Source organism: Pan paniscus, chromosome 12, assembly GCF_029289425.2.
Source record: "Pan paniscus chromosome 12, NHGRI_mPanPan1-v2.0_pri, whole genome shotgun sequence".
Classification (NCBI taxonomy): domain Eukaryota; kingdom Metazoa; phylum Chordata; class Mammalia; order Primates; family Hominidae; genus Pan; species Pan paniscus.
In genome coordinates, this window is record NC_073261.2 from 87,606,780 (window position 1) to 87,631,629 (window position 24,850).

Genomic DNA, 24,850 nt, shown 5'->3' on the forward strand with positions numbered 1-24,850 from the left:
AATACAAGCCCTGCCTATGTATAGTCATAACTTCATCTAAGCATATTTAAATGAATTTTACTGTAATGGTGTGATACTGCTTTTTATGTGTCATTTTTGTTATGTTTTGCCCTTGACAGGTATGGTTTCAATACTGAACGCTGTCAAGCGGTCCTGAGGATGTGTGATGGAGATGTGGGAGCATCACTAGAGCATCTCCTTACCCAGTGTTTTTCAGAGACATTTGGAGAGAGGATGAAGATCTCTGAGGCAGTCAACCAGATAAGCTTGGATGAGTGTATGGAACAGCGACAGGAAGAGGCATTTGCTCTCAAGTCCATCTGTGGAGAAAAATTTATAGAAAGAATTCAGAACAGAGTCTGGACCATTGGGTTAGAACTGGAGTATCTGACAAGTAGATTCCGCAAATCCAAGCCAAAAGAAAGTACCAAAAATGTACAAGAGAATTCACTTGAAATCTGTAAATTTTACCTCAAAGGAAATTGTAAATTTGGATCAAAATGCAGATTCAAACATGAAGTGCCCCCAAATCAAATTGTTGGAAGAATAGAAAGAAGTGTAGATGATTCTCATCTTAATGCTATTGAAGATGCATCTTTTTTATATGAACTTGAAATTCGATTTTCTAAAGACCACAAATATCCCTACCAAGCTCCCCTCGTGGCATTTTATTCCACCAATGAGAACCTACCTCTGGCTTGTCGTTTACATATTTCTGAGTTTCTTTATGACAAGGCCTTGACATTTGCGGAAACTTCGGAACCTGTCGTATATTCTTTGATAACCCTTTTAGAGGAAGAGTCGGAAATAGTCAAGTTACTAACGAATACCCACCACAAGTATAGTGACCCTCCTGTGAACTTTCTGCCAGTACCCTCTAGGACCAGAATAAATAATCCTGCCTGTCATAAACCACTGATTCCAAATAATTCTTTTGTTTCTAATCAAATTCCAGAAGGTATGTAAGGCATTGATCTTGTGGAGGGAGGCATTCAGAATGATGGGTTTAGAAGTCAAAGCCTTTAAGGCTGGTCTAGGATGGCTTAGTGATCTTGAACAAGCTGAACAAGCCATTAAGTCCCATGGGCAAAAGGGAATGAGAATTCCCTGAATTGTAATTGTATCTGACTTTAATTGTAAGGCTCAATTGTGTTGCTGTGGTTGGGCTCCCTGAGTTGAAAGTTTGTAGTGACGTATGTTTAACTATACAAAATCCGAGGCTTGGAAGGACCTTAAGGTACGTTCTCAGAAAATCTGTTTTATTTAATTCATTTGGTTTTCTTTTGTTTACTTCTTATACTGTATACTGAATTACTTTCAAATGAATTTTTAGAGATATTTTGCTTTTTATACCACTATCCATACCCTCCTGCTTTTGGTGTACTAGACCCCCAGAATTCTTTCGGGATAGCTCTATGAATCCCTAAATCCTCAAATACTTGTGCAGGCTTCTAGCTTTGTCTAGATCTAGGTTTACTGTGCAGATTCTTTTTATTTTTATTTTTTTAAGATGGAGTTTCACTCTTGTCCCCCAAGCTGGAGTGCAGTGGTATGATCTCAGCTCACTGCAACCTCTGACTCCCAGGTTCAAGCGATTCTCCTGCCTCAGCCTCCTGAGTAGCTGGGATTACAGGCACCCGCCACCACGCCTGGCTAATTTTTCTATTTTCAGTAAGACAGGGTTTCACCATGTTGGCCAGGCTGGTCTTGAACTCCTGACCTCAGGTGATCCGCCTGCCTTGGCCTCCCAAAGTGCTGGGATTACAGGCGTGAGCCATCGCACATGGCCTGCTATGCAGATTCTTACACCACAAGTAAGCCCCTTTCAAAGAATTCTCTGCTGGGTGTGGTGGCTCATGCCTGTAATCCCAGCACTTTGGGAGGCTGAGGTGAGAGCACTGCTTGAGCCCAGGAGTTTGAGACCAGCCTGAGCAGCATAATGAGACCCCATCTCTAGAAAATATATATATTTTCTTAGCTAGTCAGCCATGGTTGTGCACTCCTCTGAGTCCCAGGTACTCAAGAGGCTGTTGTGGGGGAATCACTTCAGCCTCGGAGGTAGAAGCTGCAGTGAGCCATTGCATTTCGGCCTTGGAGACAGAGTGAGACTCTATTTCTTAATTAAAAAAAAAAAAAAAAAGGATCCTCTTTTATTGGTTGCCATCTATCTTTCTTCCAGAGAAACAAAAGTTTGTATTATTTCATGAGAGTCCTTGGGTAAACTTCAATGAGTAGAGAACAGTGACACTGTTCTGAGATGTGGCTGCTGGTCATTTAGCCAGATTCACTCACTAACCACCCGACCCACTCCCAGATGGCAGCTTCTAGCGCATGGGTTCAAATGTGTTCCTTGGGAAATGAAAATTATGTGTCATGGACTTTTTTTCTAAAATAATAGTTTTATTGAGACATAATTTATATACCATAAAATTCACTCTTTTAAAATACACAATTCAATGGTTTTTAGTATTTTTATAGAATTATGCAACAATGACCACCTTTTAATCCCTGGACGTTATCATCAACCCCAAAAGAAACCCTGTACCCATGTACCCATAGCAGTCTCTCCTCATTTTCCCCTTCCCCCAGCCCCTCACAACCACAAATCTGCTGTCTATCTCTATGGATTTGCCTACTCTGGACATTTCATAGAAATGGAATTACACAATATGCAGCTTTTTGAGATGGGCTTCTTTCACTTAGCTAATGTGTTCAAGGTTCATCCGTGTTCTAGCACGTATCACTACATCATTCCTTTTTATTAGTGAATAATATTCTATTATGTGGACATACCACATTTTGTTCATTGATTCATCATTTGATAGATATTTGTGTTGTTTTACGTTGTGGGATTTGGGGACACTTGCATACAGTTGAAACATTCACTGCTAATTCTTTTAATGTTAATTACTTTGTTTATGCTTGATAAAAGTTTATCTGAGGATGCATTTTAAGTTCTTTAGAAATAGAAATAGAAATACTAGAAATGAATGAACTTACTTTATTCAAGTTTTCACTTTTTCTCCATTTTGACTTTTTGTTGTTGATACTCTGTTAGACAGCGACTTTCCCCTTTTGTTAAAGAAAGGGCTCCATACTGAAATGTTTTCTTTTATTTCCTTCAAGTTGAAAAAGCATCAGAATCTGAGGAGTCAGATGAGGATGACGGTCCTGCACCTGTTATAGTAGAGAATGAAAGCTATGTGAACCTTAAGAAAAAGATTTCCAAAAGATATGACTGGCAGGCAAAGTCAGTACATGCTGAAAATGGTAAAATCTGCAAGCAGTTCCGAATGAAACAGGTAGGGTATGCTGAGAGAATGAGTAGCGTTGCCTCCCTAATATCTGGATGATGGGATTAGGAATTAGGGAGCTTTGGCTACCCTCCTTAATATTCTTTTGGTTCTTTTTCTCCCTGAGTGGTCAAAGTTTCTACAGGCCACAGCAAACTTAAGTGCATATGCTAGATGGTTTTGGAAAATCCTATAGCTGGTACATAGCAAACACACACATATATGCCAAATAGTCTCAGAGTCATGTGCCTTTGGTACTGTGACAGACAATCTGGTATGTAAAAGGAATATCAATACTGTGGTTTACTGGCCGGGCACGGTGGCTCACACCTGTAATCCCAGCACTTTGGGATGCCGAGGTAGGCAGATCACCTGAGGTCAGGAGTTTAAGACCACCCTAGCCAACATGGCAAAACCCTGTCTCTACTAAAAATACAAAAAGTAGCCGGGCGTGGTGGCAGGTGCCTGTAATCCCAGCCACTTGGGAGGCTGAGGCACAAGAATTGCTTGAACTTTGGTGGTGCAGGTTCCAGCGAGCCATGATTGCACCACTGTACTCCAGCCTGGGCAACAGAGCAAGACTCTGTCTCAAAAACAAAACAAAACAACAAAACAAAACAAAACAAAATAAAAACAAATACTGTGGTTTAGAGCCAGGCGGGCGTGGTAACACATGCCTGTAGTCTCAGCTACTTGGAAGGCTGAGGCAGGAGGATCACTTGAGACAATGCCAGCCTGGAAAACATAATGAGTCCCTGTCTCTAAAACCAAAACAAAACAAATACTGCGATTTACCTTAGAAAAAATTAATATATAAAAGGAGAAGGATAAGGAAGGACTTTTACCCTGTTTCAAAGACTCAAAGGATAAATAATGTGCCCAAGATCACATAGCTAGTAAGTGGTTTAGCCAATTCTGTTTCTAAAGTCCATTTTGTTTTTACCCCATTCACATGAAGATTATTTTAAAAGAATTCATAAGTGAATCCTGAGGGCAAAGTTAGAGATAGGACAGAGGCAAGTTGCTTAAGCAATATGGGAATTGGATTAAATGCTCTCTAAGGGCCCTCCAGTTCTAAAGTTCTGTGAGTCTGATTTTTGACACCATGTAACACCATCACATATGTAGTACAATACCCAAAGAACATCACAATGTATATAAATTGCACTGTAGGTAAGATGATAGAAACAAAAAATTAGATATTCAATTTGATCAGTGTGGTAAGTTTATGATAAAATTATATGTAGGAAATAGCATGTTCCTGTAAATTTATTACAGTATTCAAAAGTATAGCCAGAGTTTTAACAAACAAGGCAATTTTTATAGCATTGGCCATTAAATATGAAATTGATTTATATAGTTGTAGTGACTGCCCAAAAATAACCCTTTAGTGAGTGCTTTTCTATTATTGATTTAGGTAAAAATCTGATATTGCTTAGAGCTATGCTGTCTGATATGGTAGCCCCTACCCATGTTTGGCTGTTTATATTAATTAATTAAAATTAAAAATTCAGTTCCTCAGTAACACTATTCTTCACATTTCAGGTGCTCAATAGCCACATGTAGCCAGGTGTTGCTGTATTGGACAGCACAGGTATAGAACATTTCCATCAACACGGAAAGTTCTATTGGACAGTACTTGTATAGAGACTCTTGTTGGGAAGAACTGGATATGTGCTAAGCAAGAGGGCTTTATTTCACCCAGAAAATCTTTCGGTTTATTCAGATGTTGGAAAACTAATGTACAGATTCCACAACTCATTCTGGCTGATTCTCTGAGCAGCATTCTGAATAAAGTCTTCATCCAATATACATCCAATATACATCCAATCCCAACAAATCCAACAAAGGATCACTCAAGGCCAGGAGTGCAAGACCATCCAGGGCAACATAACAAGACTCTGTCTCTATAATTAAAAAAAAAAAAAAGCTGTAATCCCAGCACTTTGGGAGACCAAGGCAGGTGGATTCTTGAGCACAGGAGTTTGAGGCCAGCCTGGACAACATGGTGAAGTCCTGCCTCTACAAAAAAATACAAAAAGCCGGGTATAGTGGCACACATCTGTAGTCCCAGCTACTTGGGAGCTTGAGGCGGGAGGATCGCTAGAGCCTGGGAAGTGCAGATTGGAGTGAGCCGTGATCGCGCCACTGCACTCCAGCCTGGCAACAGAGTGAGACCCTGTCTCAAAAAAAAAAAAAGTAACCCAACTGATATCTTATCTTTGATTTTATTAGGCTTCCAGACAGTTCCAGTCCATTCTGCAAGAGAGGCAATCACTCCCTGCTTGGGAAGAAAGAGAAACCATTCTTAACTTATTGCGTAAGCACCAGGTGGTTGTCATAAGTGGTATGACTGGGTAAGAATGCAGTTTATTCATCTGCAGCTTTCATCTATAAATATTATATGCACCCTGGTTACCATAACCAGTTCAACTTGTTAAAAACTGTAGCTGGATTTATAGATATTATATACATCTGCCTTGAGACATAAGGCAAAAAAATCCAGCTGAAGATTTTTAACAAGGCTCATGTTTAAATTTAAAGGATAGTTCTAGAACATTTAGCTTGAGAGCTTTTTATCTTCTGAATTTATTCTGATTTCCTGTCACCCAGGCTGGAGTGCAGTGGCATGATCTCGGCTCACTGCAACCTCTGCCTCCTGGGTTCAAGTGATTCTCATGCCTCAGCCATCTGAGTAGCTGAGATGACAGGCGCACCACTGTGGTGCACCACCATACCCAACTAATTTTTGTGTGTTTTTAGTAGAGAGGGGTGTTTTTCCATGTTGGCCAGGCTGGTCTCGAACTCCTGGCCTCAAGTGATCCGCCTGCCTCGGTCTCCCAAAGTGCTGGGATTACAGGTGTGAGTCACCACACCCAGCCTTTATTTTTCTTTTAAAAACAACTTAATTATGGTGCGTTATTTTTCCTGTTTTACATTCTCCTATTTAGCAGGGACAAATTGCAGACTTAATTTAGTTATTTATTCAAGAGTATACAATTTAATAATTATATTTGTGTCCAGACTCAGTGATATGGTAATAATTCGTATCTTCTAGTTTATCTTTTTAACCTCAGCCTAATCATAGCTAAATTAATACCTATAAAATATTTTGATAATCATAAGCTAATACTCCTTTTCTTTGGGGTTCATGTGTAGAGTTTACATTCCTAGAAGCATTTACAGACCTTAATTTAATGTCTGTTCAATAGTCCCAATTTTACAAATGTTACTAAACTATTATTTGATTGTCCTTTTGATTGGAGTGCAAATTCCTAGAATTTCCCACCTCTTGGTAATAAGTCAGGAGGTTGTTTTAGAAAATACCTGAAACTGAACAACTTTTATTCTAATTAGCTTTATCACTTTTCTCATTCCATATGATTGCTTCTTTAGTTAACTAGCCCTTGAAAACTTCATTTTAGGACTTATTTGTTTTAATATACAGATGTGGGAAAACCACACAAATTCCACAGTTTATTCTGGATGATTCTCTGAATGGACCACCTGAGAAGGTAGCCAACATCATCTGTACCCAACCCCGACGAATCTCTGCAATCTCTGTTGCTGAACGCGTTGCTAAAGAAAGAGCAGAGAGGGTGGGTCTGACCGTGGGATACCAGATTCGGTTAGAAAGTGTCAAGGTTTGTATGCTCTGCTTATTTCCTGGTAACAGAAATTTATGGTTTTTAGGTATAAAAAGTTTTGGGGGTTAGGAGATTCATGGGCAATTTGGGATATATACTTTCAGGTTATTTTTAAATTAATGATTACCTTCAGTAATCATTTATTTAAATATTTAGAAATATTTAGAAATATTTTGGTATAAGAAGTCAAATGGCCAGGCGCGGTGGCTCACACCTGTAATCCCAGCACTTTGGGAGGCCAAGGCAGGTGGATCACCCGAGGTCGGGAGTTCGAGACCAGCCTGACCAACATGGAGAAACCCCATCTCTACTAAAAATACAAAAATTAGCCGAGTGTGGTGGCACATGCCTGTAATCCCAGCTACTTGGGAGTCTGAGGCAGGAGAATCCCTTGAACCTGGGAGACGGAAGTTGCAATGAGCCGAGATTGCGCCATTGCACTCCAGCCTGGGCAAAAAGAGCAAAATTCCGTCTCAAAAAAAAAAACAAAAAAACTCTTATTTGGTTGTACTAAATTTCCTCTGTAAAGCTTTTTATTTTTTATTGGCAGAAGTCATCTAGTAAAGACTATTTTGCTCTTGAACTTGGGACATAATCCATTTAACCAAATAAGGAGCAGACAGATTGAGAACTGTTTTCATTATTCACTGTTTTTTAATGCTTTTTATGAAAATCTTAGCATTGTGATATGAAGTAGAAAGGCTTTTATTACTGTCCCTGGCAAGAAACTATGTTTAGTATGGTTTCCTATTAAATGGAACTGCTGGTGTTGTCAATATTTTTTATCACTATCCATTCAAAATGGCTTTCCAGTAATGTTTCCTTTTTTTGAAAATTTTATTAATGATTTATATTGCCCTTTCATGTGTAAGTCCTCAGCCACCAGACTGTTATACTGCACCACGGGAGTGCTGCTGAGAAGGCTAGAAGGAGATACAGCTCTACAAGGAGTTTCCCATATCATTGTTGATGAAGTTCATGAGAGGACAGAAGAAAGGTAAAACAAAGACTTTCCCAGGGAACACACACTCACCTGAAATGAAGGCATGGCAGAAAAAATTGTTTTCTAGTTCCAATTCAGTTTCATGCAGCTAGTAATGGTAATTTGCCACAAGGAAGGCCTATGTTAGAGAAGAGCAACTGCTTTCTTGATCTCCAGGGTCTGTAACACTAAAAAGGACAGCACATGCTCATCACTTATTAGATGGAGTCATCCTGTTAGGTTAGAAGGTATACTTCACACCATCCTGGGCATTATGCTAAGTTGAATACTGTACTTAGTAGAAATAACAGATGTCATGCATGCTGTGGCTGAATGTATCTTCTTCCATGTTTATTTGGCCATTCAGTCCTGACATTGATTCATGTATTTATTGAGCCTGCATTAAATGCCAAGTGATATGTTAGTTGCTGGGGATACAGTGATGAACAAGCATGTATGGCTCCCCCTCATCTCTTACAGTCCAGTAGAAAAAACAAATAATGAACAAGTAAACAAGCAAATGATTGTAAATTGGAATAAGCACTATGAAGGAATAAACGGCATGCTGTGTTTGGAGGGAGAGACCCATAGATGCTCAAAGATCATATCTCTGTAAGATGACAATTTAAATTCAAAACTGAAGTATGGCCGGGCGCAATGGCTCACACCCATAATCCCTGCACTTTGGGAGGCCAAGGTGGGAGGATCGCTTGAGCCCAGGAGTTGGAGCCCCACCTGGGCAACATAGTGAGACCATGTTTCCATGAAAAGTTAAAAAAAGAAGAAAAAAAAAAAAATAGCCAGTAGTCATTCTACTGGAGATACAGAAAAAAAAAAAAAAAAAAAAAATTAGCCAGGCGTGATGCCTCACACCTAAGGTCCCAGCTACTCAGGAGGCTGAGGCAGGAGAATCAATTGAGCCTCCAGGAGGTTGAGGCTGCAGTGAGCTGTGATAGCACCACTGCACTCCACCCTGGTCAAGAAAGCAAGACCCTGTCTCAAAAAAAAAAAGAAAAGAAAAGAAAACTGAAATATGAGAAGGAATCCCAGGTGACAAATGGGGGTAAGGAAAGTATGTTTGAAGATTTTGCAGTGGGAAGGGGCTTTGTGAGTCCAGAAACAAGGAAGCCCAGTGCACCTGCTGTGTAGCAGCAAAGGGGAAAGTAGCACAGGGAAGAAGCAGCAGGAGCCAGACCTTCCAGGGCCTTAAGCACCATGAATAATAAAGCATGTGGATTTTATCTTATGAAATTAGAAGTCATTAAAGGGTGAGGCATAAAATAAAAATTCTTGCCAGACACAGTGGTGCATGCTTGTAGTTCCAGCTACTGAGGAGGCTGAGGCAGGAGGATTGCTTAAGTTCAGGAGTGCAAGCTGTGGTGTGCTATGATTGCACCTGTGAAGAGCCACTTCAGCCTGGGAAATATCATGAGACTCCATCTCTAAAAAAAAAAAAAAAAAAAAATTAAAAGTCTCAATATTTTAAGTACTGAGGAGGGCCAGGAAGATGGATGGCATTAATCATAGTTTGTCATGTGGATCATGCCCTAGAGCAGTAAAAGAAAACTAGTGGGAAAAAAGAGAAAGTCCTGTGAAAATTATGAAGTTTTCCCACAAAGTACTGTACCACAATAAATATCTTGAGAAGAAGAAAAAAAGTCAAGTAAACTTGGTGGACTGATAGGAAAGCAGAAAATAGCTAAAAGCAAAACATTAAAAAAAAAAAAAAAAAGGATTGGTGGCAGGCGCCTGTAGTCCCAGCTACTGGGGAGGCTGAGGCAGGAGAATCGCTTGAACCTGGGAGGCGGAGGTTGCCGTGAGCCGAGATTGCGCCACTGTACTCCAGGCTGGGCGACAGAGCAAGAAAAAAAAAAAAGGAATTGAACAGAGAAGGCATATAACCAGAAGAACTATTAGAAGAAATAATACATTACTATTATTAGTAAATAAGAAATATGAAGTAATTAGAAACTAAAGAAAGACTTTTAGATAAAAAGAATGAACCAAAAGAAAAAGAAATAATTCCTAGAACAAGACAATAATAAATATTAAATGACTATACAGAAAACATTGGAAATCTCTAAGGGGCAAATAATCTTTTTGTAGAAACTCCAGAAAACAATGGGAAAAAAAATTAATGGTAGATAATGTCATTTTGCCACTGTTGGAAATGAACATCTGAAGGAAGAAATTTTTTTAACAAAATCACTGAACAACTTGGAAGAGGAAGCCAAATAAAACATTCTCTCAGATTAATGGTATTTAAATGATTGATTTATAAAGATAAGTTTAAACTTTTAGGGAAACCTATATCCAGTATAATTTTGAATATGAAGAGTAGCTTTGGATTCTATAACATTTGTACTTCCACAAACTTGAAGAAATGAGAACATAGCACTGGATTTGGTTCCTGGCTAAAATAGGAGAAAGATTTTTATAAAACCTAAGGATCTGTAGAATATGAATGTTAAAAATTCAAAAGATGTTCACATCTGAATAAAGATTAATTACACAGTGGAGAAGGGTGCTTCAAATATTTACAAATACCAGTTTACAAGAAAGGGTATACAAATTACAAGGAAAAGTAGGGGAATATTTGCTAACTCTGACTGAAAAAAGCAAAAACTAATAAAATCTAGGAAAAAAAATCAGTAAAAATATTGGCAAGATTAAAGGTTGAATATAGAAAGGTGACAGTTGTGTTAGTTTGAAATTTTAATAAATTTTCTAATCACAGAGATGACATGATCATTCTAAAGCATACAGTAAATACCAAAAAATGTAAAAGAAGAATCTCTGTCCCTTATAAAATTGCTAGTTACATGTTATAATTTTAGTCTCTTTTCTTCTGGGAGTATATTGGGAGTTAGAAGAGGGATATGGTAGAAAGAGAGATGTATTTCCACAAACACTATTGGGATTATATAGTTTTGTTGTGCTGTTTTTGATTTAACAGAATGATAGCATGAGTTAATGAATTATCTTTTTTTTTTTTTGAAACAAAGTCTTTGTCATCCAGGCTGGAGTGCAGTGGTGCAGTCTCAGCTCACTGCAGCCTCCACCTCCCAGGTTCAAGCAATCCTCCTGCCTCGGCCTCCCAAGTAGCCGGAACTACAGGTGCATGCCACCAGGCCTGGCTAATTTTTCTATTTTTTTAATAGAGTCGGAGTTTCACCATGTTGGCCAGGCTTGTCTCGAACTCCTGAGCTCAAGTGATATGCTCGCCTTGGCCTCCCAAAGTGCTGGGATTACAGGTGTAAGCCACCACACCCAGCTGAATTATCTGTAAAATTAAGAATTTCATAAGGAAATTCTGAAGTCTGGATATACCATAAATTACTTAACCATTTGCCTGTTGTTGTTGGATTATTTCCCTTTTCCCTGAAAAAGAAACAAAAATACTCATAAATGTAATTAAATTAGCTCATTAAAAAGAGCTAAGTAGTATAAGAATATGTTTTCATTAAAAACTCAAACAGGCCAGGTGCAGTGGCTCACACCTACAGGCCTTCCATTCTGGGATTACTGATTATATGTTCAGTAATCCCAGCATTTTGGGAAGCCAAGACAAGAGGATCACTTGAGCCCAGGAGTTTGAGACCAGCCTGGGCAATATAGGGAGACACCATCTCTACTATAAAAACAAAAACAAAAAAATTAGCCCCAGCTACTCAGGAGGCTGAGGCAGGAGGATCACTTGAATCCAGTTCAAGGCTGCAGTGAGCCATGATAACGTCACTGCACTCCAGCCTGGGTGACAGAGCGAAACCTTGTCTCAAAAAAAAAGGAAAGAAAAACGTTATAGATAAAGTGAAAGTCCCTCTTACTACTCCCAAACCACTCTCAGTTCCTTTCTTAGAAGTAAACTGGTAGTACATCTTTCTATGCATGGATATAGACGTTTACTTTGTTAGAAATAGTTACTTTTGTTTTCTGACCTTTTTTTCTTACACAGATGATATATTCATTTAGTAAGTCTATGAATATTCATTGAGTACTTACTATGTCCCAGGCATTGTTGTAGATCCTGCAGTAGTGAATAAAATTCTTGTCCTTGTAGAACTTCTATTCTAGTGGGAGAGCTCATCAATAAGCAAGATAAATAAGTAAAATACAGAATATGGTAAGTGCTAAGAAGAAAAAATAAAGCAGAAAAAAAAAATAGAAATTCAAGGGAGGAGGGCATTTGAAATTTTAAATAAGGTAGCCAAGGAAATCCTCACTGAAAAACTATCTTTGGAGTAAGGACTTGAAGGAAGTGAGGGAGCTACCTGTGTGAAGGGCTAGGAGAAGCCCAGTAATCCAGGCAGATTAATAACATGTACAAAAGACCCAAGGTGCATGCCTCAAAGACGGCAAGGAGAACAGTGAGCCGGTGCTGAGTGAATGAACGGGAGAGTACTAGAAAAAGATGGGGAGCATGGGGTGTAGACCATGCCATATAGAGCCTTGTTAGTAAGAATTCTAATGAGAAGTCATTGGATTTTAAGCAGAAGAGTGGCACAATCAGATTTTTCTTTTTTTTTTTAAGAGATGGGGTCTTGCTATATCGGCTAGGTTGGTCTTGAACTCCTGGCCTCAAGCATTCCTCCCACCTCAGCCTCCCAAACTGCTAGGATTACAAGTGTGAGCCACCGCACCCCGTCAGCACAATCAGACTGACATTCGAAGAGCATTATTGGTTGGCTGTATTGAGAACAGATTGCAAGGGGGCAAGGGCCAAGAGACCAATTAGGGTGGTGTTATTCTGCCGTGCATATTATTCCAGACAACTTGGGATTTTTCCTACTAAAAATATGTCTTAGAGATGATTTCATGTTATTATCTAGAGCTCTACCTTATTCCTTGTATCTGCTTCATGTTATTTCATAGACTGGATGACATTGTTATAAGTAACCATTTATCAGTTAGTTGATGGACATTTGGGTAGTTTCTGTTGTCTTATTATTACAAACAATGCTATAATGAAAATCTTTGTATGTGTCTCTTTGTGGTACACGTAGACATCAAGAAGTAGAATTATCAAATTTGTACCCTATACCAGCTAAGAGTAAAAAAATAATAATTATAAAATTTGATGATAAATCCTGTTGGGATTTTGATTGGTACTGCCTGGATTTGGTTTCTTTGGGAAAGAATTTATATCTTTATACAGGTTGAGCATCCCTAATCCAAAAATCAAAAATAATCCAAAATCTGAAACTTCTTGAGTGCTGACATGACACTACAAGTGGCAAGATTCCACACCTGACACCTTTGCTCTCTGATGGTTCAATGTACACCAACTTTATTTCACAGACAAAATTATTCAAAATATTATATACAGTTACCTTTATGCTGTGTATATAAGGTATATATGAAACATAAATTGATTTCTTGTTTAGATTTAGACCCCATCCCCCAGATATCTCATTATGTATATGCAACTATTCCAAAATCTGAGAAAATTTGAAATCTGAAACACTTCTGGTTCCAAGCATTTCACATAACAGATATTCAACCTGTAATAGTAAGGCTTCACATCCAAGAACAGGACATATTGTTCTATGAATGTTAATGGTTTTTTTTTTCACAGAGATCTTACACATTTCTTGCTCAAAATATAGTAAAAGTTACTAATTTTCATGTGTTGAATTTGTTTGATCCTCAGGTGTTTCTTTTATTTTCTCTAGTGACTTCTTGCTGCTAGTTTTGAAGGACATTGTATCGCAGAGGCCAGGTCTTCAAGTTATTTTAATGAGTGCAACTCTAAACGCTGAGCTTTTTTCAGACTATTTTAATTCCTGCCCCGTTATTACTATACCAGGTGAATAAAATGCATTATTAAATATGTATCATTCTAATAAGCAAATATAATTATTTTAAAGTTTGAGACATAAGTAGATATTTATACCTCTTTCTAGAGAAGCGATTCATTTATAACATAAAATCATAAACCATATAATGCAGCTGATAAGGAGGTAACATATCTTGCTGGGAGATTTTTTTTTTTGGAGACGGAGTCTCGCTCTGTCACCCAGGCTGGAGTGCAGTGGCGTGATCTCGGCTCACTGCAACCTCCGCCTCCCGGGTTCATGCCATTCTCCTGCCTCAGCCTCCCGAGTAGCTGGGACTACAGGCGCCCGCCACCTCGCCCAGCTAATTTTTTGTATTTTTAGTAGAGATGGGGTTTCACTGTGTTAGCCAGGATGGTCTCCATCTCCTGACCTCATGATCTGCCCGCCTCGGCCTCCCAAAGTGCTGGGATTACAGGTGTGAGCCACTGCACCCGGCCATTGCTGGGAGATTTTAATTTTTTTAGGGGACTTTTAAAAAAAGTCATAGTTACTTATTTCTAGCATTCCATTGTGTTTAACATCAAAGTTGATAGTGGCAGTCTGTCATAAAGAGGGAACTTGTGTCTGTGACAGTATATTTGTTCATTTCTGGATTCTGCTAAATTTCTGGATGTTGGTCCACTCTGGCAGAAAGTGAGATTGGACAGTCTGTGTTTTCTTTGGGCACTTCCACAGTCTCATTGTGGAATTAATTTATCACCCTGAGCTTTGATTTATCCTTCTTCAATTGAATACTAAAAAGACACTTTGGAAACACTGACTGATAAAAAATAGTGCAGTTTGTTTTAGTTATAGGGAATGCTGGCAATAAATCTAAGGAAGAAACTTTGTGTTTGATCTAGAATACAACTGTTGAATGTTTAAAGGTCCTCTATGGTGGAAGTGGCGGGGGCAGGGGGGGAGGGTATGAAAGGTGTAACAGGTAAAAGAAAAAAAGTCTTAGCAAAGGATCATTTCTCTACCTATACACTGCTTCTGTTTACTGACTGAAATCTGCCCTTTCCAATTTCTGTTACCAGAACTTTTCTTCTTGATACTTTTAAGACCACAGAACAAATAGGACGTTAGCATGACAAGCTTTAAGAGAATTTTATATATATAAACTATTTCAAGATGGTTGAATGGGTGTTCTCAGGCTTTTCTATTTTGTCTCCTTGTTTTTCTAGGTCGTACATTTCCTGTTGATCAATTTTTTTTGGAAGATGCAATTGCTGTGACAAGGTAAGGAAGATACTAATTAAGATTCAGTGAAAGGACCTGGCATGGTGGTTCATCCCTGTAATTCTAGCACTTTGGAAGGCAAAAGTGGGAGGATCCTTTGTGGCCAGTTCAAGACCAGCTTGGGCAACATATTGGGACCCCCATCTATTGAGAAAAAAAAAAAAAGATTCAGTGAAACTTTGAAAACAGAATAATATTTGACCCTCAATGTGCCAGAATACTAATACATGTGTTAGTCTTTTTTTCTAATTTTTCTACACTTGATTTCAGCCAAAACGCCAAGAAGTGATTTTCTTCTATTTTTTCTGTTTGAACATTTTGTTCTCCCCTCTGTTTCAGCAAACAGACTGCCAATATTTAAATCCCTCTACTTACTTTTTCTTTCTTTCTTTCTTTCTTTTTTTTTTTGAGATAGAGTCTTACTCTGTTGCCCAGGCTGGTGTGCAGTGGTGTAATCATAGCTCACTGCAGCCTCGAATACCTGGCTCAAGCAGTCCTTCTACTTCAGCCTCCTGAGTAGCTGAACTACAGACACACACCCCCATGCCTAATTTTTTTTAATGGTTTTGTAGAGACAGGGGTCTCATTATGTTGCCCAGGCTGGTCTCAAACTCCTGACCTCAAGCAGTCCTCCTGCCTTGCCTCCCGAAGTGCTGGGATTACAGTCATGAGCCACCATGCCTGGCCCCCTCTACTTACTATAACTTTGGCAAGTAGCTTAATCTCTCTGTACTTTAGTTTTAATGAATTTATACTTGCTGATTCTGCTGAGAGCATTAAAAAATTAATGAATTAATACTTGCAAAGTGCTTAGAACTGTGCTTGGCACATAATGCATGCTCTCAAACGTTAGCAGTTATTGGCTGGGTGTGGTAGCTCACACCTGTAATCCCAGCACTTTGGCAGGCCGAGGCGAGCAGATCACCTGAGGGCGGGAGTTCAAGACCAGCTTGGCCAATATGGTGAAACCCTGTCTCTACTACGAATACAAAAGTTAGCTGGGCATGGTGGTGCATGCCTGTAATGCCAGCCAATCTGGAGGCTGAGGCAGGAGAATCGCTTGAACCTGGAAGGCAGAGGTTGCAGTGAGCTGAGACCACGCCATTGCACTCCAGCCTGGGCGGCAGAGTACAACTCTGTCTCAAAAAAAAAAAAAAAAAAAAGTTAGCTATTATTATCATCATCATCATTGTACTCGCATAGAGTTTGCAGTATAGCCTGAGTGTTAAGATATCTATATAAACAATTGTAAGTACTAGGTAGAAAATGTTAATGTGTATTGCATATAAACAGATCTCTCTTCTTTGAAAGCCCTACTTTCTCTTCTTAGTCTTTGATCTTGAGGATTCCGCAAGATTTTCCTTGCACTGTTTCTTCTCACTATTAACTCTCCCTTGGCTACCTTAGACTCGTGTGATTTCAGCTGTCATCCCTGTGCCGAGAACTCCCAGATTAGTATCTTCATTCCTGACCTCTGAGCTCTAGAATGAAACACCCCTAATATCTGATAGCTTAAATACAAGTCAGAATTTTTCTCCTTCTCTGTTCCTTCCTTCTCTAATAAGCCCCCCTCCTAATTCCATATTCATTTAATGGTACTATATTCTCAAGCTAAAAACCCAAAACCAGTGGCTCTCAAATTTTAATGTGCAATAAGGATACTTAGGGAGCTTATTAGAATTATTATTTTCTGGGCCCTATCCCACTACCATTGAATATGAGTTTCTGAGGAAATCATCTTTCAACTAGTTTACCTGTCTTTTTCAAACTCACTGCTTCCAGGATATATATATATATATATATATATATATATATATATATGGTTTTTTTTGTTTGTTTTTTGTTTTTTTTTAAGACAGCCTCACTCTGTCACCCAGGCTGAGTGCAGTGGTGCTATCATAGATCACTGCAGCCTTGTTCTTCCGGGCCCAAGTGATCCTGTTACCTCAGAATACCAAGTAGCTGGGACTACAGATGTGTGCCACCATGCCTGGCTAATTTTTTTATTTTTAGTAGAGACAAGGTCTCACTATGTTGCCCAGGCTCAGAATTATCTTTAAACATAAAATTGTTCACATTCCTCCTATTCTTATAAATTTTCATTGGTTCCCTATCACTCACACTTTGTGGACACTAAAGGCCCATATCATCTGACCCCAGCCAATATTTAAGTTCCCTTCCTTCTTTAGTTTCCTACCTACAAAACCTTAGCACTCTCAGACTACTTGTTATTTCTGAAAGATGCCGTACTATTACTATCTGTATTTCTTTTTCCCACTTCCTTCTCTAGTCATTCTTTAACACTCAATTTGAATGCTACCTCCATGAAATTTCCTATTTTCTGCTATTAAAAATTAATCATTTCTTTATTAGAAGTCACAGAATACTTTTCTTGTGCCTCTAATAACATTTATTTCTGTCTTACAGTATAGTGTGTTGTTTTGTTCTGTTCTCACTAGTTTGTAAGCTCCTTGAAAGTATGCTTATTTTTCTATACCATACCACCACCATCACCATAGTCCCTTGTCCAAAATAGGCATTCAGTAAATATTCAATAAACAAACAAACGGTGAATGTGAAAAGAGTGTTGGCATTTAATGGAGAGAAGGGGTTGGAGGAAGTCAGGATTATAGAATCATAGGTTTTTAAATCTTTTTTTAAAAAAGCTACAATATACTTTATGCAAATGAAATCTTATAGGAAATCATAGAGAAATGAAACATAAAACAAGAATGATTGGGCTGAAAGAACAGCCCCCAGTTACTTACTTTGCTCCCATTCCCTTACCTTTCCTTGGGGCTTTGAGCAACATTTAAGGCTCCAGGGAAAAAAAATCGAGCCACTTACCTATGCCAATTTCCCAAAACATGAGAAAGTAAAGCCTTTTGAAATTGAGTTGTTAGAAGTCTCATGGCAGATTGGTTTAGTGGCAGACAGAACTCAAATCCAGAGCTTTTGTTTCCAAATCTATTCATTTTTCTGCTTTGCCATGATGTCTAATAGGATTGTCACTAACAAATATTAAACTATCCAGTTGTAAGAGTTTTGAAATGTTTTAAGAATAGTCTTAGGTTGATGTTCAGCCAACAGCTAGAAACTTGGGTCCAAATTTGATTGCAACAAAAGGAAATCAGCTGCCTGGGAATTATCATAGAAACAAGAGGATCAATAAGATTGCCGAAGAAAAATCAAAAATGAGGAGGGGTGTTACTAAGGCTATAACTCAAATGTGTTTTCTGAATGTCCATGCCATTATTCCTGGATAGAGCTTTTCTCCAAATTCTTAGCTGGTCTCCGAGACAGACCTAAAAGCATTGCAGTGTGTTCCCAACCAGAAATAGGGTACAGCCAGAATCCTGGACTGGTGGAAGGATGGCACATGAATTGGGCAGAAACAGTGACATTTTGCTGAACGAGCACGTGAAACAGGTGAATTCTTTCCCTCCTCACCAACAGAACCACATACACACAACCACATTCCTTTGTCTTTCTCAGGTATGTATTACAGGATGGGAGCCCATATATGCGGTCCATGAAACAGATTTCAAAGGAAAAGCTTAAAGCAAGGCGAAACAGAACTGCATTTGAAGAAGTGGAAGAAGACCTGAGGCTCTCCCTTCACCTCCAGGATCAGGATTCTGTCAAAGATGCAGTGCCAGATCAACAGTTAGATTTTAAGCAGCTCCTGGCCCGCTATAAAGGTAACATGCCTCCTGGGGGAATATTATAATTATGCCAAAGATTTCTAGTATTCTTTCTTACCAAGATTCGGAAGAAGAAAAATATGATTCTTGTTTCATAGTTACATGGCCTTTAATTCATCAGAGCAACCTTAAACCTAGAAAAAATAGTTCAGATACATATTTAGAATACAATTGTTACTATATTTGCCAATGGGTTTTTTTTCTAATTATAAAAGAAATATGTGCTCATTAGAGAAAAATTGTGAGGTAGTAAAATATAAGTTATATTCTTGTGCATTTTGTAGCTTTTTATTTTGATGTGATTTCAAATTTATGGAAAAGTTCGCAAGGCTAAACGATGAACTCTCATATATCCTTTACCCCAATTCACCAGTTGTTAATGTTTGCTTCATTTTTTGCTTTATCATTTGCTCTGGGTTCATGTTTTTTTTTTTTTTTTCTGAATCTCCTGAGAGTAAGTTACAGATATGATGCTCCTTTACCCTTAATACTTTAGTGTGTCTTTCCTAAGAACAAGGACATTCTCTTACATAACCACAGTACAGTGATCAAAATGAGGACATTTAACACTGATACAATTATATAATTCACAGTCCATACTCAGGCTTGAACAATTATCTCAATAATGTTTATTTTTGCTGTATTTTCCTGATTCAGGATCCTATCATGGATCATACATTACATTCAGTCATGTATTCTTAGTCTCCTTTGATCTAGAACAGCTCCTCATCCTTTGTCTTTTAGTGACCTTGACATTTTTGAAGATTATTTTGTAGAATGTCCATCCATTTGGGTTTAGTATTTCTCCATGATTAAATTTAGGTTATACATTTTTGGCTGGAGCATCACAAAAACGATCTTGATTTCTCAATGCATCATATCAAAAGGCACATGGGCCCCGTGGTGTTGGCTTGTCCCATTATTGGCAATGTTAACTTGTTCACTTGGTAAAGGTAATGTTTGCTAGGTTTCTCCCCTGGTAATTGCTATTTCTTTTGTAGTTAATAAGTCATTTGTGAAGCAATATTTGACATGATTTTAAAACCATTTAATATCCCAATAGTTTTAGCATTATTCGTGGGCTTTTAAAATAACATCTTTTGAGGCCTGCCCTGTGCTGAGCTTTTTATGTATGTTATTAGGTACTTCCTCCTCCCATGCCAGACTCTAGCTGGCCACTCTTTGTTCCTATGTGGTCTTCTATCCATATAAGCTAAACTGAGCCCATAGAAACCCCAGGATCACTACTTTTGCTTTCTTCCTTGAAGCCTAGACTACAAGCAGGTCTCAGCTGTCCTTCTTTCTCCTTTTTCCATAGACTGTCACCCTGTTCTTAGTTCTTCCCAAAAAACGGTGTTTATTGTTCATGAGTAAGAGCTTCCAACCCGTTACTGCTTCTGTAGGATACAAGGAAAATGAATTTTCCTTTTTCTGCATCTACCAAAGACAGTTCCCAATCCTGGATGTGGAATGATAATCACCAAGGAATTAAGATATTAGCCATTATTCTGTTGTTTAGGAAGATAAGCATAGCTCCCTAACATTTTATTTCATCTTCGCAATATTGAGAGATGTAAAGCTAAGAGAATGGACTTGTGTTTTATAGATCTGGGTTCAACTCCCAAGGCTCTCATAAAACCAGCTAATGATCTTGAGCAAGTTCTTTATCATCTCTGTTCCTCAGTTTCCTTATCTATAAAGTGGAATCATTTAGAGGAGTATAATACAAACCCACAAGGATAGTGCCCAGCTAGTAAGTACAGATCCATGATTCTAATTAAAATATGTCTAACTAAAAAATTTGTGTGCTTTTTGTACGTCATACCAACTGATAATTCAGATTCCCTTATTCCATTAAATTATGGAACAAGAAAATTCCTTTGAGGTTGGGCACGGTGGCTCACGCCTATAATCCCAACACTTTGGGAGGCTGAGGCAGGAGGATCACATGAGCCCAGGAGTTCAAGACCAGCCTGGGCAATATATTGAGACCTTGTCTCTACTACAAATGTTTTTTAAAATTAGCCGGGCATGGTAGTTGGCACCTGTAGTCCCAGCTACTCAGGAGGCCGAGGCGGGAGGATTGCGTGAGCAAAGGGATTCAAGGTTGCAGTGAGCTATGATCACACTAGTGCACTCCAGCCCCAACAGAGCAAGACCTTGTCTCAAAAAAAAGAAAATCCCTTTGGCTTCTTTCAAAATTTTGGAGTTTTCTTTTAAAATTATCACTGAATCTAATCCATGACTTTCTAATTTTAAGCACAAAGGTTACTAAAGTTCAGAAAGTACCTTTGGGACCCCCTTTTTAAGGAAGGAGAATGGAGGAGTTGAGGTCAGGAAACATGACTCTGCCACCAGCTTCTGTATGGTACTGGGCTGATTGCTTAGCTTTTCTGAGCTTCTGGTTCTGTTTTTTGTTTGTTTGTTTGTTTGTTTGTTTAAAAAAAAAAAAAAAAAGTCCTTACAAAAATTAGCCAGGTGTGGTGGCACACACCTGTAGTCCCAACTATTTGGGAGGTTGAGGAATGAGAATCGCTTGAACCCAGGAGGCAGAGGCTACAGTGAGCCCAGATTGCACCACTGCACTCCAGCCTGGGCAACAGAGCAAGACTCCATCTCAAAAAAAAAAAGAAATGCCTTGAATTTGTTGATCTCAATGTTCTCTTTCGCCTTTCAGAAAATTAAATAATGTTTCCTAGCTCAATTTTTAAGGCATTTTCTAGTTTTTCTTTGAAAAAATTAATGATCAGTCATTTAAAATATATTATTGATTTGGCTGGGCACAGTGGCTCATGCCTATAATCCCAGCACTTTGAGCGGCTGAGGCCAGAGGATTGCTTGAGCCCAGGAGTTCAAGACCAGCCTGGGCAACATGGTGCTGCCTTGTCTCTTAAAAAAATTTTTAAATTAGCTGGTGTGGTGGTGTGCACCTATAGTCCCTGCTACTCAGGAGGCTGAGGTGAGAGATCATTTGAACCCCAAGGGCCAAGGCTGCAGTAAGCCATGATCACGCCACTGCACTCCAGCCTGAGGAGAAGAGTGAGACCCTGTCTCAATAATAATAATTTTAAAAAACAAAACTATGTTCAGTTTTCTTTTTTCAATTAGCTGATCCTTTCTTCTTTTTGAAAAGTCTGGCTTTTTGGAATCTTGGCAAAGAAAAGTGATTCTGCTCCACCTTTCTCACCCAACCACACCCTTGTTTGTGCAGCCTGTTTCTTCCTTTTTTTCATTTTTGACCAACATGGTATTCATTCTACCAGAACAACATTGTTTCGAAACTCCTTTTTTTTTTTTTTTGAGATGGAGTCTTGCTCTGTCGCCCAGCAGGAGTGCAGTAGCGCGATCTCGGCTTACCACAACCTCCGCCTCCTGGGTTCAAGCGAATCTCCTGCCTCAGCCTCCCAAGTAGCTGGGATTACAGGCACCCACCACCATGCCTGGCTAATTTTTTTTTTTTTTTTGTATTTTTAGTAGAGATGGGGATTCCCCATATTGGTCAAGCTGGTCTCAAACTCCTGACCTCAGGTGATCCACCCATCTCGGCCTCCCAAAGTGCTGGGATTACAGGCATGAGCCACCACGCCCAGCCAAAACTGCTTTTGTCCCTCTTCAAACTTCTCAGCATCATATAGGAAGTTTCCCTTCCTTGGTACCAACTATAGTTATTTTGTTCCAGTTAGACTGTAGTTAGGGCGATAGGTCATTAGGAGAGCCTGAGAAGAATGGGCAGCAGTCTTTGAAGAGTTAGTCACCCCAACAATATACTATTGCTTTTAAAAGAGCTGAGGTGGCCGGGCGCGGTGGCTGACGCCTGTAATCTCAGCAGTTTGGGAGGCCGAGGCGGGTGGATCACGAGGTTAGGAGTTCGAGACCAGCCTGACCAACATGGTGAAACCCCATCTCTACTAAAAATACAAAAATTAGCTGGCCGTGGTACTACGTGCCTGTAATCCCAGCTACTCAGGAGGCTGAGGCAGGAGAATCGCTTGAATCCAGGAGGCGGAGGTTGCAGTGAGCCGAGATCACACCACTGCACTCCAGCCTGGGTGACAGAGCAAGACTCTGTCTCAAAAATAAAATAAAATAAAAAAAAAAAGAGCCGAGGCTTGTAGTACATCCTACAGAACTACATCGTTTACCAGATCACAGATAGATTAGGAGATTGTGAGTGGGGAGATTGTGAGGGTCTATGAGTAGACTCCATGGGTGTTAATGAAGATATTACAATCACATTTATTTTTCAGGGAAGATCCATCACTTATCATTTTCTCAAAGGAACCTAAAGGTTCAGTGAGTCACTGTTATAAAAATGCTGGTGAAAGCTGTGGTCTCTGTCCATTGATTGCCATAGGTTAGTGTTACCTGGACTTCCAGCATATCTCATTCATGATTCGATTGAATCTAGAAGAAGTTTCTAAAATGTATTTGACTTTGAATTTTGTTTCCAGAACTTAAGCTTTCAATAAATATTTGAAGGGTAAAAGAGGGGAAGGAATGAGGAGAGTAAAAACTGGCCCATCTGGGTCTTTCCAACAGGGGCAGGAGCCTGCTTTTTGGGTCATTGTTGAAGCAAAAATTACTTCTGATGAGGCTGGATTTTCTGGGAAACTAAAAGAAAAAAGTGGACTGGTTGTGGTGGCTGTAATCCTAGCACTTTGGGAGGCTGAGGCAGGAGGACTGCCTTAGCCCAGGAGTTCGAGACCAGCCTGGGCAACACAGCAAGACCCCATGTCTACAAAAAATAAAATTAAATTAACCAGGCATGGTGGTGCATGCCTGCAGTCCCAGCCTCTCAGGAGGCTGAGATCAGAGGATCACTTGAGCCTGGGAGGTCGAGGCTGCAGTGAGCTGTGATCACACCACTGCATTCCAGCCTGGGTGACAGAGCAAGACCCTGTCTCTAAATAAAGAAAAGAAAAAAGTTCATTTCAGTACATTAAATGTTAATATCTGTGCTATTAAACCAACACTCACCTAATTCACAGGCATATTGTATATGGTATAAATATACAATAAAATACATCAACAAGGTATAAATATCCTTCTCATTTTTACCTTTCTTTCTTTCAGGGGTTAGCAAGTCAGTCATCAAAACAATGTCCATCATGGATTTTGAAAAGGTGAATCTTGAATTAATAGAGGCCTTATTAGAGTGGATTGTGGATGGAAAGCACTCCTACCCTCCAGGTAACTGCTTCTTTATTCAGGCTTGAATGACAATTGAAACACTTAGTCCTTGGCTAAATGGGAGTCTATTCATGAGTGCTTGAATTACATGCAGACTCTGCACACAGGCTACAAGGCAGTGGGGTTAAGAATACAGGCTTTGCAGTCTGATAAACTTCCCAGCTCTGCTATTCAGGAATCTTGTAACCTTGAATAAAGTCTTTATCTTTTTTTTTTTTTTTTTTTTTTTTTTGAGATGGGGTTTTGCTCTTGTTGCCCAGGCTGGAGTGCAATGGCGTGACCTTAGCTCACTGCAATCTCCGCCTCCCGGGTTCAAGCGATTCTCCTGCCTCAGCCTCCTGAGTAGCTGGGATTACAAGTATGTGCCACCACACCTGGCTAATTTTGTATTTTTTAGTAGAGACAGGTTTTCTCCCTGTTGGCCAGGCTGGTCTCGAACTCCTGATCTCAGGTGATCTGCCTGCCTCGGCCTCCCAAAGTGCTGGGATTATAGGCGTGAGCCACCGTGCCCGGCCTAGTCCTATCTTTTCTATGCTTCAATTTCCTTGTTGTAAAATGAAGACAGTAATAAATCCTGTTATGTAAAACTATTTTGGGGATTAAAAGAAACCATATGTAAGACACTTAGCACAGTAGAGTTAAGGCTCAGTAGATACTACCCCTAATACTGATGACATTATAATTATAATAATACATGCCAGGTGCAATGGCTCACACTTGTAATCCCAGCACTTTGAGAGGCCAAGGAAGGTGAATCATTTGAGTCCAGGAGTTTGAGATCAGCCTGGAAAACATAGTGAAACCCCATCTCTACAAAAAAGTGCAAAAATTAGTCAGGCATGGTGGCACATGCCTGTAGTCCCAGCAAGGAGTTGGAGTGGGAGGATTGCCTTAGCCTGAGAGGTGGAGGCTGCCATGAGCCATGATCGCACCACTGCACTCCAGCTTAGGCAACAGAGCAAGACCCTGTCTCAAA

The 24,850-nt window shown here is 39.4% G+C and overlaps 1 protein-coding gene across 2 annotated transcripts in view; it reads left to right on the forward strand.

Annotated features, from left to right (window-relative positions):
- Window positions 1-24,850, forward strand: part of DHX57 (DExH-box helicase 57) — a 78,139-nt gene that overhangs the window by 14,028 nt on the left and 39,261 nt on the right. For both annotated transcript variants that reach the window (XM_008970881.6, XM_003817633.6), the window contains exons 5-13: window positions 120-958; window positions 3,127-3,302; window positions 5,529-5,650; window positions 6,742-6,937; window positions 7,813-7,937; window positions 13,595-13,728; window positions 14,926-14,980; window positions 18,476-18,681; window positions 23,758-23,874. In XM_008970881.6, coding sequence (XP_008969129.1) covers window positions 120-958; window positions 3,127-3,302; window positions 5,529-5,650; window positions 6,742-6,937; window positions 7,813-7,937; window positions 13,595-13,728; window positions 14,926-14,980; window positions 18,476-18,681; window positions 23,758-23,874 — 1,970 coding nt within the window. The remainder of the gene's footprint in view (window positions 1-119; window positions 959-3,126; window positions 3,303-5,528; window positions 5,651-6,741; window positions 6,938-7,812; window positions 7,938-13,594; window positions 13,729-14,925; window positions 14,981-18,475; window positions 18,682-23,757; window positions 23,875-24,850) is intronic.